This window comes from Gekko japonicus, unplaced genomic scaffold, assembly GCF_001447785.1.
Source record: "Gekko japonicus isolate JY-2015 unplaced genomic scaffold, Gekko_japonicus_V1.1 scaffold862, whole genome shotgun sequence".
Lineage (NCBI taxonomy): Eukaryota > Metazoa > Chordata > Lepidosauria > Squamata > Gekkonidae > Gekko > Gekko japonicus.
In genome coordinates this window covers 147487-164810 of record NW_015173699.1, presented here as the reverse complement: position 1 = coordinate 164810, position 17324 = coordinate 147487, and the positions used below count along the sequence as shown (strand labels likewise).

General features: G+C 41.6%; 1 protein-coding gene across 1 annotated transcript in view; it reads right to left on the bottom strand.

The window, feature by feature from the left end:
- The window catches only part of SLC38A9 (solute carrier family 38 member 9), a 55635-nt gene extending 49317 nt beyond the window's left edge, over window positions 1-6318 (bottom strand). Inside the window, 3 exon segments of the mRNA XM_015423219.1 lie at window positions 1931-2078; window positions 4784-4833; window positions 6297-6318. Coding sequence (XP_015278705.1) covers window positions 1931-2034 — 104 coding nt within the window. The 5' untranslated portion in view covers window positions 2035-2078; window positions 4784-4833; window positions 6297-6318.
- Window positions 6319-17324: the final 11006 nt, after the last annotated feature.

Genomic DNA, 17324 nt, shown 5'->3' with positions numbered 1-17324 from the left:
CTTTCGATAAAGTTCCGCATCAAAGAAACGCTTGGAGAAACGATGACTGAGGGGTGACATGATAAAAGTTTACAAAATTATGCATGGGATAGAGGAAGAAGGAAAAAAAATAATTCGATTTATACCCCGCCCTTCACTCGGAGTCTCTGAGCGGCTTACAGTCTCCTCCCCTTCCTCTCCCCACAACAGACACCCTGTGAGGTAGGTGGGGCTGAGAGAGCTCTGAGCGAACTATGACTGACCCAAGGTCACCCAGCTGGCTGCATGTGGAGGAGCAGGGAATCAAACCCAGTTCTCCGCCGCTCTTAACCACTATACCAAACTGGCTGGTGGGTACTTAATGACATTAATGAGCAGTAAGCTTAGAACAGATAAAATGAAGTACTTCACCCAAACAGTAACACGTGGAATTCTCCGCCGCAAGAAGTGGTAACATCTACAAGCACAGGCAGTTTCAAGAGGGGACTGGATAAACACATGGAGCAGAGGTCCATCAGTGGCTATTAGCCACAAGGTATAGATGGAACACTATGTCTGGGGCAGTGATGCTCTATATTCTTGGTGCTTGGGGAGCAACAGTGGGAAGGCTTCTGGAGTTCTGGCCCTGCTGGTGGACCTCCTGAAGGCACCTGGATTTTGGCCACTGTGTGACACAGTGTGTTGGACTGGGTGGGCCATTAGCCTGATCCAACATGGTTTCTATTATGTTCTTAGGCCATGAAGATCCTTGCAGCTTTTCAAAACCACACCACTACTTGCCAATAGTTCCTCATTATCCTTATCTTCCCCTTCCCATTAAAATATACAGAGCATTTTTAGCCTTTAAAGCCAGTCCCTGGGAATGGATAAGTCCAACTTTTCCTCATTAAAAAGATGCACATAAAGATGGGCTTTCCTACTTTGGAGCAGAAAAGAAGGGATGCTAGTGACTAGGTGGCCACACAACCAAACATTGATGAGATGGTTGCAAAGAACAATAAAATAAATCTAGATAAGGAGATAACTCAGAACACTTTTGCCTCACAAGCATGAGGACTAGTTGTTTTGCATTCAAGTAAGAATTAGAAACTGCACATGTTTTATTCCAGCACAGATGCTGGAAGGTGCTTTCCCCTTCTTTATTCCAAGGAGACATCCAGCAAACCTTTCAGGGGCCATGCCCCAGATGATAATTCCAGCACTGAATACAGGTTCATGGAGCAGGGCCAGAAAGCTCCTACATCTATTGCAGTTGCAATTAGTATGATAAGAGAAGCAGATTCTATTGGTCAGAAGAAGAAGAAGCAGGAGGAGGAGGAGGAGGAGATTGGATTTATACCCCACCCTTCACATGGAGTCTCAGAGCAGTTTACAAGCTCCTTGCCCTTCCCCTCCCCGCAACAGACACCCTGTGAGGTAGGTGGGGCTGAGAGAGCTCCTTCAAGAACTGCTCTTTCAAGAACAGCACTGAGAGAACCATGGCATGCCTAAGGTCATCCAGCAGCTGCAAGTGGAGGAGTTGGGAATCTCATCCGGTTCTCCCAGATTAGAGTCCGCGCTCCTAACCAATACATCAAACAGTAATAGAAGATGCGTTATTTATGGGCCAGTTTTGGAACGTAACACAATAACCGAATCAATACTTGTTCTGCCCCATGTAGGCAGTCCATATGGATTATAAAGGACTGAGGCACAGCAGAGCTGGCATCACTCAACCCAGTGTTTAACATAGGTCCTGCTGATACTCTGTTGAAGCAAACCTGCTACCCCATCCATTTCAATTCAGAGATCTTGTGAAACGGGAAGACTAAGTGAACCGTGCCAAAATAAACATCATTATGAATCAGGAATGCTGAACAAATCAGTACATCACCATTTCGCTTACAGTTTCCTAATAAAACTTTAGCTTCACGCTATTGTTCATGCACGTAGTTAAAATGTGTGTCTCTACCTTTTGCACTTAAAGTCTTCTGGGTTAAACTGAATATTAAGGACTCCAACATCATCTTCATCACCTCCAACAGGGACCAGGAGAGGTTTAATATCTTCCTCCATATCTGAAGGATGCTCTTCTTCTATTGCAGTAAAATTATTTTAATCTTAAACAAGGGAAACAAGAACTGTAGTTAATCTAATAAGCACGGTATTCCATGCAAGTTATATATTTGGTCATGAAATGAGTTATAACAGTTAAAAACATTAAAATCACCACCACTTCTTTTTTTTTTAACAAAATAAAAAAGATTTTCCAGTTTTACTATCAGGAATAGCTGCATTGTTTTGATTTTTACAAAATATATTACAATTGGCCTTTACCAATTTAGGGATATTACTCATCACTTTAAGATACTGGTCAGCAATTTTTAACAAGAGTCACATTTTTACTTGAACAGTTCTTGGTAGTTATTAGCACCTCCTTCTGCCTCAGTCCTGCACAAATCAAAGCACAAGAGCACACTCACAGTGATCACCCACATGAGAGGCTCTGACAAATTTCTCTCTTTTTGCGTTGTGTGGTCCAACCCTATATGCATGCTTACGCCTACTGAATTCTTTGGGTTGCCCTGCTTGCAGGTATGTTTGCTAACAGGCCGGGAGAAACATGTTCTGTACATTTAATAGAGGCCTAAGACCATGGAAACGTCTTCGGACAGCGCTGGCTCTTCGGCTTTGAAACGAATATGAGCACTGCAACCCTAGAGTCGGACTCGACTGGCAAGATATACAAATGGCAAGTTTTTTGTGGCATGGCGAAGAGTCGGACTCGACTGTGCGACTGAACAACAAAAGTCTCTATTAAAGAGACGGCATTTTGTTTTCCTTCAGGCAGATGGCAACCTTACTTCTGGGTACTTAGGAGAGAAGCCTTAGCTGTTTGCTCCCACTGGGGCTTTGTCTTGGGAAAACAGAGGAAGGTATGGATTAAGAAAAGCACTATGCTGTTGTGTAGCATAGTGGTTAGACTAGGGCCTGGAAGACCCAGGTTTGAATCCCTACTTTGCCATGGGTGACCTTGGACCAGTCAAAATCTCAGCCTAACTTACCTCTCAAGTGTAAAACGGAGAACACCGTAAGTCACTTTGGGTTCCCATTGTGGAGGAAAAGGGGGTAAAAATGAATAAACAAACGTATAAATAAATTACCTATATGCAAGGGAGAAGAGAGCACTACCAAAACCCCTGTTGCTGTTCCCACTGGTAGCCAGGTGGGAAGGTTTTACGAGTGCAGTCCTACTCAGGGCTATTCACTGGGGGTTGCCCCCAGGACAGAATGCACTGTAAGCACCATCTGACTATTCCTTAGCTTGGCAGGAGAAAATTGCCGAGTTATATATTATATGAACAATTTCTGGAATTGGGGGATATTCTAGAAGGCAGACGTGATAGCCCTAGTAAAGATGTGAAGCCCCCCACCCACCATGGAAAATTTCTGGGAAATCCCACTCTTTCTTATGAAAAACATTCCAGTTAAAATCCCTTTCTTTCTTATGAAAAACATTCCAGTTAAATATTTTCTCTTTTGGAACGAGTGGAATGCTTTTTTAGACAAACATTTTTTAAGACACCAGCTTGAGATGAACAGAAGGAAGTTTTTATGTATGTAAGTTCATCTACAGCATTAGATAATGATGATTCCTGTGTCTACTGTATACATATCCAGTATTTCCAAGGCTATATTGTTGAAATGTGACTGATTTTGTCCACAATTAATATACCATGTGTTTTATAATACATGATTGAAGAGTTCAATGTTTTCCATGTTATAAAGTTAATATGCAAAATATGCTGTTGCGACTTTTAACTAGACTGTTTCTGTCCAAACAACTTTCTTTGTTTACTACAAAATGTGTGTTTTCCATTTTCATTTTTTTTCTTCTGCCTCCCAGATGGCAAAAACTAAGATAGATGTGCTAAGGCAGTATAGGGCACAGCAGTTTACAGCTGTCTCAACTATATTTGCAATTTTGCTTGTAGGAAACTAAAGCATTTATAATTTTAAATATGCCAAATGATGCCATTGTACAGACTAAGTAATAAATGATACATTGAACGCTGTTCTGTTCAAGCAGTAAAATAATTTTAGGCTTGGTAACGCACCCCCCAAAACACACACACATGAAAATACCCACTTTTCCGTGGTTTCAGGATTTGCAGTAATTAGAGATGTCAAGTACCCAGGAGCTAGATTTAACCCCAGCTGCTCACCTTTTAAACACTCTTGTTTCTTCCTTAGCATATTATTGTTACAGCGCTTTAGTGTTCAAGGTAGGGTTGCCAGCCTCCAGGTGAGACCAGGAGATCTCCCAGAATGACCACTGATCTCCAGACAACAGAGATCAGCTCCCCTGGAGACTGCTTTGAAAGGTGGACTCTGGTGTTGTACCCCACTGCGGTCCAATAACCTTCCATCCCCAGGCTCCATTCCCAAATCTCCACAAATTTCCCAACCTGTAGTTGGAAACCCTAGTTCAAGAGGATGCTATAGAGGTTAGGTCAGCTAACTGGAAGTATTTAGATTCCCAGCAGAGGTCACTGAATTTAACAACTGCACTCTGAAGCAACAGGTACATTATATGCAGTTTCTTCAGCTGCTGTTTCTGTGTACCAGAAAAAGCTGCACCTATTAAATTCCTGCCTGTCAGAGTCCAGCTGTGAAACACCCAAAGTCTCAATCTGGAAAAGAAAAAGGTGACAACTCTAATTTCTTCTGTAAAAAGATAAAATCTGCATTTTATAGTTCAGCATGGATACGGATTAATTACATCCCTGGTTAGTATCATAAAGATTTGAAAAAAGTTAATTACCAGTTAGAGTGTTCTGCAAGCTGCTTCCAGAATGACTTTTTCCTTCTGCTCTGTTTAAAAAAACAAACCAGTCTGTATAAGAAAACAGTCTGTAAATCAGCTTCTAGCAATTAACGAAAATAAAACAGGCTTTTGTTCTTTCAAATCATAGATTCAGTATTAAATTTTTCACACAGGACAAATAAGTCACAGCAAGGGAAAGCAGACTAAGCAGTTTTATCAATCCATTGGAAAATGATAATTGCCAGGAGTGATGAAGTGTAAATATTTGATTTATAAGAGAAACCCAGGCCCCGGTCACACGGAGAACTTGCTGCGCGAAAGGCACAAATGCTGGACAGATTTTTGGGGCGCGATCACACGGCAACATCTGGCAAGCATAGTGCACCCATGGCCAAAACATGGCAGACCGCTGAAGAGGCGCAGTTAAAAAGTACCTGCAAAGATCTACTAGCAAATGGTTTGCCATGGGCTGCAGGCGGACTCGTTCGGTGTGATTGCGCCGGTGCGTGCCTACTCCCTCCGGCTGTCCTCTTTGCAGCGCGCGCCAAAGGACGAAACCCTGGTGCGCCACCGTTGCGTCTGATCACATAATGGTGGATCAGAATGCGACGGTGCGAATAGTCACGCCTCCCCCCCACGTTTTCCGGCATGTGTGGCCGGGGCCAAAATACAGTTTCCAGCTGCATAGCCACATGTTGGTTTACTAGAGCAAAAACATAAAGGAACCCTGTGATATCTTAAAGATTAACAGATTTATTACAGCACACGTTTTCAAGGGACAAAGCCTAAATAAGAGAGGAATGAAGCAACTTGTCAAGTCAGTAGATTCACCATACTGTTTTATGGAGAAGAAAAAACACAAAAACCAGCTGATTAATTTAGGATGGAAAACTCAGCCCCAGAAAGTTAAAAGTTAACCGCGAAGTAAGTGGCTGATTGACATTATCAGAGTGTTGTAAAGTTGCTGAACCAGGGTTGTAAAGTTGCTTAAAAGTTAACCCAGTAAGGATTTAGAATATAAGAAATTAGCTACTTGACTTCGTATTTATTTCAGCCCAAGCTGGGGTTGCCAGCTGCATAGAGAAAAAAAAGTTCTGTCCGTTTAATAGAGCTTATTGGGATATTATTTGCCTCCAAGCCATGAAAAGTAGCACCTGCCTGTTTTCTTCTGTTGCAGGGACAGGACATTTTTCTCCAGCCCTGTCAACAACCCTAGTTATATGGCGTTCTTTGGGTTGGCTTGGATGGCAAGGGAAGAGGGTGGAATTTAACTAATATTCTATCTCAACCGCCACATATATAGAAGTTTCCAGGGGATTATTATTAATAATAATAATAATAATAATAATAATAATAATAATAATAATAATAATATCTTTCTATTTATTAATCGCTCAATCCTGCAGAGCTGCTGGCTCTGAGCGATTTACAGTTACACATATTAACAAGGGACTAACAATGATTCATAGGGGGTAAGGGAGGACAACATATAAATCTTTAAGTCACACACGTTTGCAGCCGACGGGGATTTTTGTTCAGCTGTAGACTTAGACGTCCTCCGGACGGCATTCACTCGGCTTGACTTGATGACGTCAGTTTTTCCAGGACTGCTTCGAGTCGCAGCGCCGCACTGCCACCGCCTGGCCGGATTGGCCCATCGCAGGCTTCTTAATGCCGAAGAGATCTTTCCAGGCTTCCGAGCTGGACATTCCGTTTCGCCGGCTAACACCTCCCCCACCAGGGGGGGTTTGTGTACCCACCCTCTCTAAGGAGCTTTCGAACCGCTGGGTGGACGGCGAGCTGGGGACAAGGCTGGTAGCTCACACCAGCACGGGCTAGAACTGACAGCAGTTCTGTTCAGTTCAGTTCAGATGTTACTGTGGTAGAAGAGCAAGAGTTAGGGAGATTTGACTCTCAAAAGCTTATCCTGGAAATCTGGATGGTCTTTAAGGTACTACTGAATCTCACATAAACAGAAGAACCTAGTTGCCTGGGTCATACTTCAGAGTGACCAAGATACAGCCAAGCCCATGCAGCAGGTAGGGACTGAAGGTCATTCATGTCTTTTGTCCCCTCTGGAAAACCACTAACAACATCTATATCTACCCTGTGTTGGGAGCCACTCCTTCAGAAAGCTGCCTGAGAGAAGGAAGATAGATTCAGGTGGATAGCTGTGTTGATCTGAAGCAACAGAACACAATTTGGGTTCAATGGCACCTTTAAGACAAACAAAATTTTATTCAGTGCATAAGCTTTCGTGTGCACACACACTTCTTCAGACTGGTAACTTTCATTCCAATGTATCTGAAGAAGTGTGCACACACACAAAAACCTATACCTTGAATAAAACTTAGTTGGTCTTAAAGGCACCACTGGACTCTAATTTTGTTGGTCGGGGAACCAAAATCTCCTGGACATTCCAGGCCCCTGTGGGGCCTTGTGCAGTTCTGCAGGGCCTGCAAAACGGAGCTCTTCCGTCAGGCTTTTGACTAGGAGCCGCCGCCACCACTATTCCATCACCGCTTCCTCCATCACCGCACTTTTACCATCGTTTGAGCGGGTATCATTGGGGGTGCGAGACGTTCCTGGTGGATGACAGTGCTGCTGGGACGTATACTGTTGTTCTGTTATAAATAACTCCAGAACCCCATCTTGGAATTCACAATCTAAGTGACTTTTTGGAGCACCAATATTTTAGTGAATGTATTATACTGTATTTTATATTGTTCCTTATATTGTTTTATTGTTTTAACCTTGGCATTTATTCCTCTTTGTGAGCCACCCTGAGCCTTTGGGGAGGGCGGGATATAAATCAAAAAAATAAAAATAGATAAAATAGATAAAGAAGGAAGGACAGCCTTTTTCTAGCATTAGCCAGAGTCTTCTTGTCTTACCTGTGTAATCTGACATGGTAATTGAATCACTGATCAGGTGGGAAAACTTATGAAAAAACACAACCTACAAACAGTATTCAGACCCACCAGAAAAATACAACAGATGCTATGATGGGCAAAAGACAGAAGAGACCCCCTCACTTCTGCAGGAGTATACCACATACCATGCAGTTGTAGACAGGTTTACATCGGGACCACACAGTGTAGCATTCAGACAAGAATAAAAGAATGTGAAAGACACTGCAGACTTCGCCAACCTGAAAAATCAGCAGTGGCTGAACATAGCCTAACTCAAACAGGACACAGTATTTTGTTCCAAGACACTGAAAGTCTGGACAACACATCCAATTACCATGTCAGATTACACAAGGAAGCCATTGAAATTCATAAACATAAACACAATTTCAACAGGAAAGAAGAGAGTTTAAAAATAAATAGGGCATGGTTTCCTGTCCTGAAAAACACAAAGGGTTCTACATCTGACAATAGCAGTACAGATAAGATTAGAATTTCAACAGCCAATCCACATGCAAAAGAACCTCCTCAGAAAACAGGAAACCTCCTCAGGAAAGAATCCATATACAAAAGAACCTCCTCAGGAAAGCTGCTCCATTAGCATGTTCACAGCCTGAGGAACTCCTACAAGATAATGACTCAGCCCTACCCCACCTTCTTGAGTAGATATAAATTACCTGCCTGCCACTTTTCTTCTCACCTTGACACAGAGAGTACTCCATCTTTCTGTGTTATACCTCTGTGGAGTCACAGCTACTGGTGAAACGTCAGGTCCTACAATGCCAAGACCATGGCCATACAACCTGGAAAATCTACAACAGCTTTAGGATTGCTGTTTGTCTAGGACCTGGGTGACCCAAGTTTAAATCTCCACTCACTATGAAACTCATTGTATGACCTGAGGCCAGTCACAGTCTCCTGGCCTAACCTACCCCACAGGTCTGGTGTTGTGCGAATGAAATGGAGAAGAGGACTGATACGTTTACATCAGCCACAATTCCTTAGAGCAATGTAAACAGAGCATTAGTCTAAAGAGACCCAGTGATCCCCGCAATATACTTCACCACTCTCTGTCCCTTCTCTCCTTGCATTATCATGGTGCGACTTCACTAGTAAAATAATACAGTTATGTTTTTATTGCTTTTACTATGTTATTGATATGATTTTTATGACTTTAAAAAAATGTTATAACCTGTCTTAGGGTCTGGCTCTACTGGAAGAAATGCTGGCCTAGAAATATTTTAAACAAAAAAACAGTTCCTGTTTTGTCTTACTCACAAGCTACAGTTGCATAATGGATTATACTTCGAAATAAGTCTTACTCTACTGATTTCACTGGAACTTCTGAATGAATGAGCTTAGGGCTGCAACTTTACTTCCGGAGCTGCAGCAGACTGCTTAGACCAGCAATTCTTAACCTTTAATCTACTACCAGCCACCAAGTACCTATATACTAATAGTGACGTATGGCCCCCATCTGCAGATATCTAAATCTGTGGATCGGGGCCACAGTGACACTAAACAGATCCCCAAGTTTGTAGAAAAATCTGAAATTAAAAAAATGTTAAGGTTTTTTTAAAATCCCCTCAAAATAGAATTGCATTGTCTGTGCATGCGCAGAACAATGCAGTTAAGGAGCCACTTCAGCTCCACATCGGCGCTGGTAACCACTGTGGCCCTGAGGATGCCAGCAGCCACTTGTTTTCATCACAAGTGCTTACAGAGCAATCCTAAACAAAGTTACACCCTTCTAAGAGCCAAACTACACATAATGTTTTTTAATGATTCAGGCCTTTGTTCCCTGAATCACAATGGCCCCTGATAGCATAATTTGTCCCATTTTGGAGTTGCATGTCTAATTGAGGCAAATTATTCAAGGTTTAGGATGTTAAATAACATTTGAAGAAATCCAGATGTTTTTAATCCTGAGTTAGAGTGATTCAATCCTGATCCAGAGCAATTCATGACAAAGAAACTTTCCCCCCAGTATCTATCTCAACTTCTTAAAAACTAAGTAAGTTACTTATATCTGCACATCCACAAACTATTGTCTAAAAATCACCATCCTATGGCACACCTATTCAGGAAAGAGCCAGTTTGGTGTAGTGGTTAAGAGTGGCGGATTCTAACTGGAGAACTGGGTTTGATTCTCCACTCCTCCACATGCAGCCAGCTGGGTGACCTTGGGTCACTCACAGTTCTCTCAGAGCTGTTCTTTCAAGCGCAGTTCTCTCAGAGCTCTCTCAGCCCCACCTACCTCACAAGGTGTCTGTTGTAGGGAGAGGAAGGGATTGCAAGCCACTCTGAGACTCCAAGTGAAGGGCGGGGTATAAATCCAATTCTTCTTCTCCTCTGGGCTTCAATGGGACTTATCCCCCACTCTGTTGTAGAATAGAAGCCAAATAACAACTGTGATAAACAAGTCATGGTTCCTTCCATTTCTGAAGGACACAGGTCATGCACTAAAGCAAAATCATGCACTAAAGCAAGATCTTGCCACAGTATCGCGATAGATCGGTACCGCTGAATCGGGCTTTTGGGTAACTTCTATAGGTCACCATCTTGATTCGATCTGAATGATGAACATCACTGAGCACTTTATTATTGTTAATTATGGTTGTTTTTATTCTGTTTTTAATGTTTTATATTGGCACATGGTTGCCCTTGTTTGTGAGCTGCCCTGAGCCCGTTCGTGGGGAGGTCAGGATAGAAATGCAATAATAAATAAATAAAATAAATAAATAAAATATTTCAAGCTCTTTGAATACAAATATTCCAAATGCATCTTGAGTGAAAGGCAATGTTTTCTTCCTATTAAGTATGCAAAAGTTATGTAGATCCTAAAAAAGCTAAAAAAAACCATTCAGCTTAACCTCCTATGTATTTAGTTAGCAAAGTCCCAGCTCACTGGTATTTTACTTCACAGAACTACACCCTTAGGATACTCTTCCTGCTTCTGGGTACAGCTGCTTTCTCATATCCACAAAAACATCATAAAAAGCTTACTTTCCTGCCTCCACTGCAGCCACAGTGTCATCCAAGCAAACTAAGTTCTGAGCAATAAGAGGCTTGATGCACTGAGACCAAATAGCAGATGTTTTAGCAGCTTGCTGTAACCAGTTTGCAAAGCATTTTGTCTACACAACCAATAATTGGTTTTATCTGCTCAGATTTCAATTCCACATTAACTACAGAAGTTTTTAATGTTCCTGAGATGTCAGCTAGGGTTTTGTGAATACTGCTGTAAAAGAACAGCAGGGTCACAGAACCATGAAATGCTCTAAGTATGAGATGAAAAGTGATTACGTAAAATTCAAATGTAATGAAAAGAAGTACAGAGACGATTCATAATAAAAATTACTGATAATGTGATTTCCCAAGTTTTCTTTGGCAGCATTTGGACTGAACTACTGCAACCTACAGTCTTTGAAAACAGTTTGGAAACTTCAGGCAGTTTGAAATTCTCCTACCAGCACACCGATATTTGCTGCAATTAACAAGCCAAACCAATATTCTGCCAGATGCAGGTGGTGTAGCCATGTTGTTCTGAAGCAACCAAAAAAAGGTGGAGTCCAGTGGCAACTTTAAGACCAACAAATTTGTTTGAATATTCTGCCAATTAACCTCTTAGTTGTGGTTTTAATCATTAAAGCTCTTAACAGCTTGGGTTCAAAACATCCAATGGACTGCTTACACTCATATGTTTCTGTACATATTCTAAGATCATTGGAGGGACTTTCCCAGTGCAAACCCAGATGGTCACAAGTGTATTTAATAAGAATCTTGGTGAAGCCTCCCTCATCTTGATCTACCTGCCTCACTATGAGCCTTCTGTGGTGTGCAGAACACACAATCCATTCCAGAAGCCCTTAGAACAAGAATTTTATCCCTGTTTTTCAGGCTTGTTTAACTGTTAATTTTAAAAGTTATTTTATGGATGTTAACACTTTCATGAGCAACTTCGGGCATACACTTTTGGATGGAATTTTTTTAATTACCTGTGTGCTGAAAGGATATCCATTTGTTTCCGGGCATGATTCAAAATGCTGATTTTTATTTTTAAATGCCTGGAGGCCAAGATCCTTGTCCAACCCACCAGCTGAGATCCTCTTCTGAAGCCCTGTTCTCTGTGGCCCTGCCTTCAGAATTAAGGCAGCTGGTGATCACAGCTTTTTCAGCGGTGACACCTCACCTCTGTAACACCCTCCCCTGTGAGGTTCGCCTCGTGCTTACCTTTCTTTTAGGTGCCAGGCTAAAGCATTCCTTTTTACCCAAGCTTTTAACTAAGGGATTGGGTAAAAAAATTGCAGCATATTTCTGGCCAGAGGAACATTTTACCTACATCATTTTGGGCAGTTCAGTGTGTATTGTGTGCTGCTATTATGCCTTGGCTTGTTTTACCAGTATCAGCTTATTTATTGATTTGTTTTGATAGCATCAGCTCGTTTTAGTGGCTTGTTTAATGGCTTAAGTCGTTGTGTTTTATTGCTTTTTGTTTTAGTTTCAAGCTGCCACAAGCAGGTTTCTGGAGAAACACAAGCAGGTTTCTGGAGAAGCAGCATATACATTTTAAAAAGAAACAATAAATAATTTATTTATACTCTGATTTCTTCTCCAACAGGGGCCCAAAGCAACTAAAAGATTCATTCTTCTCTCTCCCATTTTATTCTCTCAAAAACAACCCTGTGAGATTAGAGTGAGAGTGTATGACTGGCCATATGTCACTCAGTGACCTTCCATGGTAGAGGTGGTATTCGAACCTGGGCCTCCAGACCTAGTCCAACACATTAACCACTAAACTACATAGAAGTGCATTAAGCAAATACATTTTTGGGAAACATAAGTTTTTAAATTTTAAATTTCTTATTAACTACAAATAAGAAAGTCTTGTTAATAATAGCCTAATTCCCAAAAGAAACCAAGCACTTTTAAAACCCCATTTATTTCAATGAGACAGTTATTTTCTTCTGCTAAAATTAACTGGGCTCAAAGCAGCTTTACTTTTAGCTAGAGCACCACTGTGTTCAGTTGTCTTTTAAGTTCTCTGTTTTTAAAATTGCACGTTTCACTGTGAAAGGCATGACATGATCACCAGTACTTAGATCATTCATTCCACTGAAAATTAAATGATTGAGACAAGTTTCCTACCAATTTGTAATTTAATGCTTTTCGCTTTAAAAATCAAACTAAATTTCAGTGGTGTCCTAAAACAGTCGCACCCTTCTAAATCTACTGGAGTCTACCCAGTTAGAAGGGTGTACGTGCTTAAAGATGGCACTGCTCCTGACTTATCACTGCTGCTAAATCTCAACTCCTACACCGATTAAAAAAAAAAAGAAGAACGAAGAAACACAGTTAAAACCATTTACCACTTAATGCGGCTCCTTCTAACTCAGACACTTGATGGTAATCGCACGAGTTCACCGGGTCCTACTCGCGCAATGCACATATATGTGCACAGAATTACAGCCTAAGGTACAAATACCCACTGAATGATGTGCAAACCAAATGAAACCAAGGGCAAATTCTCTACCTGGAATCCCTTCCGCTGATTCTCGTGAACACACATTCGCAGCTCCCTCGGCTGAATATTTCCCAACCGCAGCCGATAAACAGGAAGAATTGTTGCCGCTCTAAGCATAGAGACGGGACTGAACTCACGCATCAGCACTTCCGGTCTGCCATTGAAGTGGTATTCCACTCCAGCTTTCAATGCAAAATAACTAGGACTATCACCATAGAGAGAGCAGGACGAGAGAATCCTAGCATCTCACGCCACCCATGACTTCCGGCTCGATTTTTACACATTTTGCAGGGCGCGAGTGCCGATTTGGAATAGTCCCAACGTGTGTTTTGCTTTATGCGATTTATGACTGTAGTGGCTTCGCTCTCGACATAGTGTTGTACGCACAGTTTATGAAACACTGTTAATGCATTTTGCACTCTGCCTCTGACTAACAGAATGAGCTTTGGGGGTATACTTAACCTTTCTGTGATACATATGTTAAATGTTATTTATGATTTTAACTACATGGACAGAAATCAATCATGAATGTATTCAGGTATTAGACTTTGGTTCACTTATGCTATTGCTGGAAATGCATTCTGCGAAGCTTAAACAAAATGCGCCCCTGACTGACTGGCTACTTCTACGCATGTGCCAGTTAGCCTGGCTACATAGAGGTCAATGAACATCTTATAACCATATCAGCTAATATAGATACTTTTGGAATTCTATGACCTAGGCTAGAGAGGAGTTTAATGTTTGGCTAGGAAGAAGAAACTTTGCCTGGGAAGACCCAACCCACAGGTCTCAACCCAATGGGAAATAGATGATTTTGCTTTATGCGATTTATGACTGTAGTGGCTTCGCTCTCGACATAGTGTTGTACGCACAGTTTATGAAACACTGTTAATGCATTTTGCACTCTGCCTCTGACTAACAGAATGAGCTTTGGGGGTATACTTAACCTTTCTGTGATACATATGTTAAATGTTATTTATGATTTTAACTACATGGACAGAAATCAATCATGAATGTATTCAGGTATTAGACTTTGGTTCACTTATGCTATTGCTGGAAATGCATTCTGCGAAGCTTAAACAAAATGCGCCCCTGACTGACTGGCTACTTCTACGCATGTGCCAGTTAGCCTGGCTACATAGAGGTCAATGAACATCTTATAACCATATCAGCTAATATAGATACTTTTGGAATTCTATGACCTAGGCTAGAGAGGAGTTTAATGTTTGGCTAGGAAGAAGAAACTTTGCCTGGGAAGACCCAACCCACAGGTCTCAACCCAATGGGAAATAGATGATGCAGTTTGATGAAGTTTGCTGTAACCAATGACTCATTTCTCTGATGTAATGTGAAATATAAAATACTATGTCTCCCATTGTAACCTCAGAGACTCTGGTTGGAATCTGAGGGGGCCAACCCCTGTTTATTTGGCTTCTCCCTGTTAATCGATTAACAATAAAGACCTCTGTTACAGTTTCTTCCTTCACATGACTGAGTGTGTTTCTCAAATTGGAACCAGGGAAATACAGAGGATTTGTACTACTACAATAGTCAGAACAGGAAGACTGTAGCATTTTGAACTGGGATAATAGGTAAACAAAGGGAAAAGTCAGATCTATACGGATCCTCATGAATTCATATAGTTTTTATGTTGAAAAAAAAAGAAAACCACCATCATACTGAAGAGCCCCAAACAAAGTTAGAAGTTTTGGGTTCTGTTTTGGTTTTTGGTAAAATACAATTTAATTTTTTAAAAAATCCTAATATTGTAATAGAACATATGTATATACATATGTAAGGAATACGGAACTGAAAGGGAACAAATACTGTAAGATGAAAAATGTTTATTTGTTTATTTCATTTCATTTGTACTCTGCCTTTCTCTGTGAGAGTCAAGGTAGACTCCAGATTTTTTTTAAAACGCTGCAATGAAACAGTGCAATGCATACAATAAACAATACATTAAACCTGCCCAGGATTAAATACAGTATGTTAATGCTCGATAGATAATATAGCTAAAATGTTTTAGGTATCTTAGATCGATGGATGCTATTGATATCCATTTTTTTGTATGTCTTTCAAGCAGGACTGGATTTATGCTAAAGCTAAGTAAACTACAGTTTTAAGAGTCCATATTATGAGGGAGCTCAAAATTAAATTACTGGTTTGGGGAATCTTGGCATAGCATATCATAATGGGGCTCTGCCGTTCAGGCCTGTGTTGTAAGAGTTCTCTCCCCCGCCCACTTCTGCTGCTTGTAGTTTTGAGTAGGTTTGGATCTGACCTCTAGTTTAGAAAAGTGTTATGGCATCTGAGTGTGATTTGAGTGTGTGTTTTTAGTGCTTTCAAGTTCAAGCAGATTTTTACTGACCAACCCCTCCACACCAGCCTGCCCTTTCCCAAGTGTCAGAATAAACGGTACAAGGTCAGTTCATTACCAGAGATAGACCTACCAATCGGGTACTCTTTTCTCTCCCAGAAGCAGAGCTAAACCACACCACCAAGCTGAGTTACCCTTCAAACTGCCTGCTCTATTGCTGAGCCAGACACGAACTCTCCTCCTTCCAAGCTTCCCTCCAACTTCCTACCCCCATTCTCAAAGGTGATTGGATGCTGGAGCCACACTCCCATAGTGTCAGTCGAGTGGCTGTTTTTCTCTTCAGGGGCGGGACAGACTCCGGTCTGTCATATAAAAGTTTCTTTTGCTTTAAAGCCAGTTGAATCCGACTCTAGGGGGTCAGTGCTCATCTCCGTTTCCAAGCTGAAGAGCCAGCGCTGTCTGAAGACTTTTCCGTGGTCATGTGGCCAGCATGACTAAAAGCTGAAATGCATGGAATGCTGTTACCTTCCCACTGAAGCTGTACCTGTTTATCTACCTGCAATTTATTGCTTTCAAACTGCTAGGTTGGCAGGAGCTGGGGTCAGAGATGGGCGCTCACTCCGTCAAGTGGCACTAGGGTCTCAAACTGCCAAGCTACCAACCTTCCGGTCTTAATGCAGCCCTGCCATTCAGGCTTGTGTTACAATCTTTCTTTCACCCCACACACTTCTGCTGTTTGTAGCTTTGAATCTGACCTCTAGTTTAGAAAGTGTATGCCATGTGTTAAGTCTTTAAAGTGCCTCAAGCCTCCTTTTACTTTGCTTGCAATGTCAATATATCCTATGCTAATTATATCTTGGTAAAAAGTACTGTCAAAATTGCATTGGAAACCTGTATCAGTTAGGTTGTATTTCATCAATGAAGGATTAATAAATTACATTTATTCAAACTTTTATTACAGAGTGGAAGTGTCTTTCCAATCTCAGCTCGTATCTTTTATGTGTAAAAATTATAATACAGAGTATTTATAATCCTCAGTGTAGGGATAATAGTGATACCATTACCAGCAGGGGCATTAACACTGGAGGGAGCAGGAGGTTGGCAACTATAGGAATTCATAAGAAGTCAGTGACACCCCCCCCCCAATATGGTGGCTGTGGGTGTTATAATTTCTATTGATGTGTTTTCTAGTGGCACCAGACTAGGGTTGCCAGCCTCCAGGAGGGGCCTGGAGATCTCCCGCTTTTACGACTGATCTCCAGCTGACAGAGATCAGCTCCCCTGGAGAAAATGGCTGCTCTGAAGGATGGACTCTATGGCATTGTACCATGCTGAGGCCCCCTCCCCTCCCCAAACCCCACCCTCTCCTGGATCCACCCCCAAAGTCTCCAAGTATTTTCTAACCCAGAAGTGGCAACCCTACACCAGACTGGTGCCTACTTGCTGTTTCTCCAAAGTAAAAAGCAACTTCTCACTTTCCCCTGCCTTAGTGGAGCACAGAATGCTTTGGAAGACATCACTTTTGGGCCTGTAGGAAGCATCCATTCAGAAACAGCTGCTCTTAATGTGGCTTGGAGTCTCCATGGCAGCCATTTCATGATTGATTCTGCTTCCCATGGCAGCCATTTTATGGTGGCTCCCACTTGTTTTTTTTCAAACAGGGTTGGGAAGCCCAGGATTAGAAAAAGTCACGAGCCCTGTAGGTATGGTTACCAATAGGCCTTGAGAAAAATGTTCTGTCCCTTTAATAGAGACTGAATGTGCAGAAAAAGGCAGCTGAAGCTA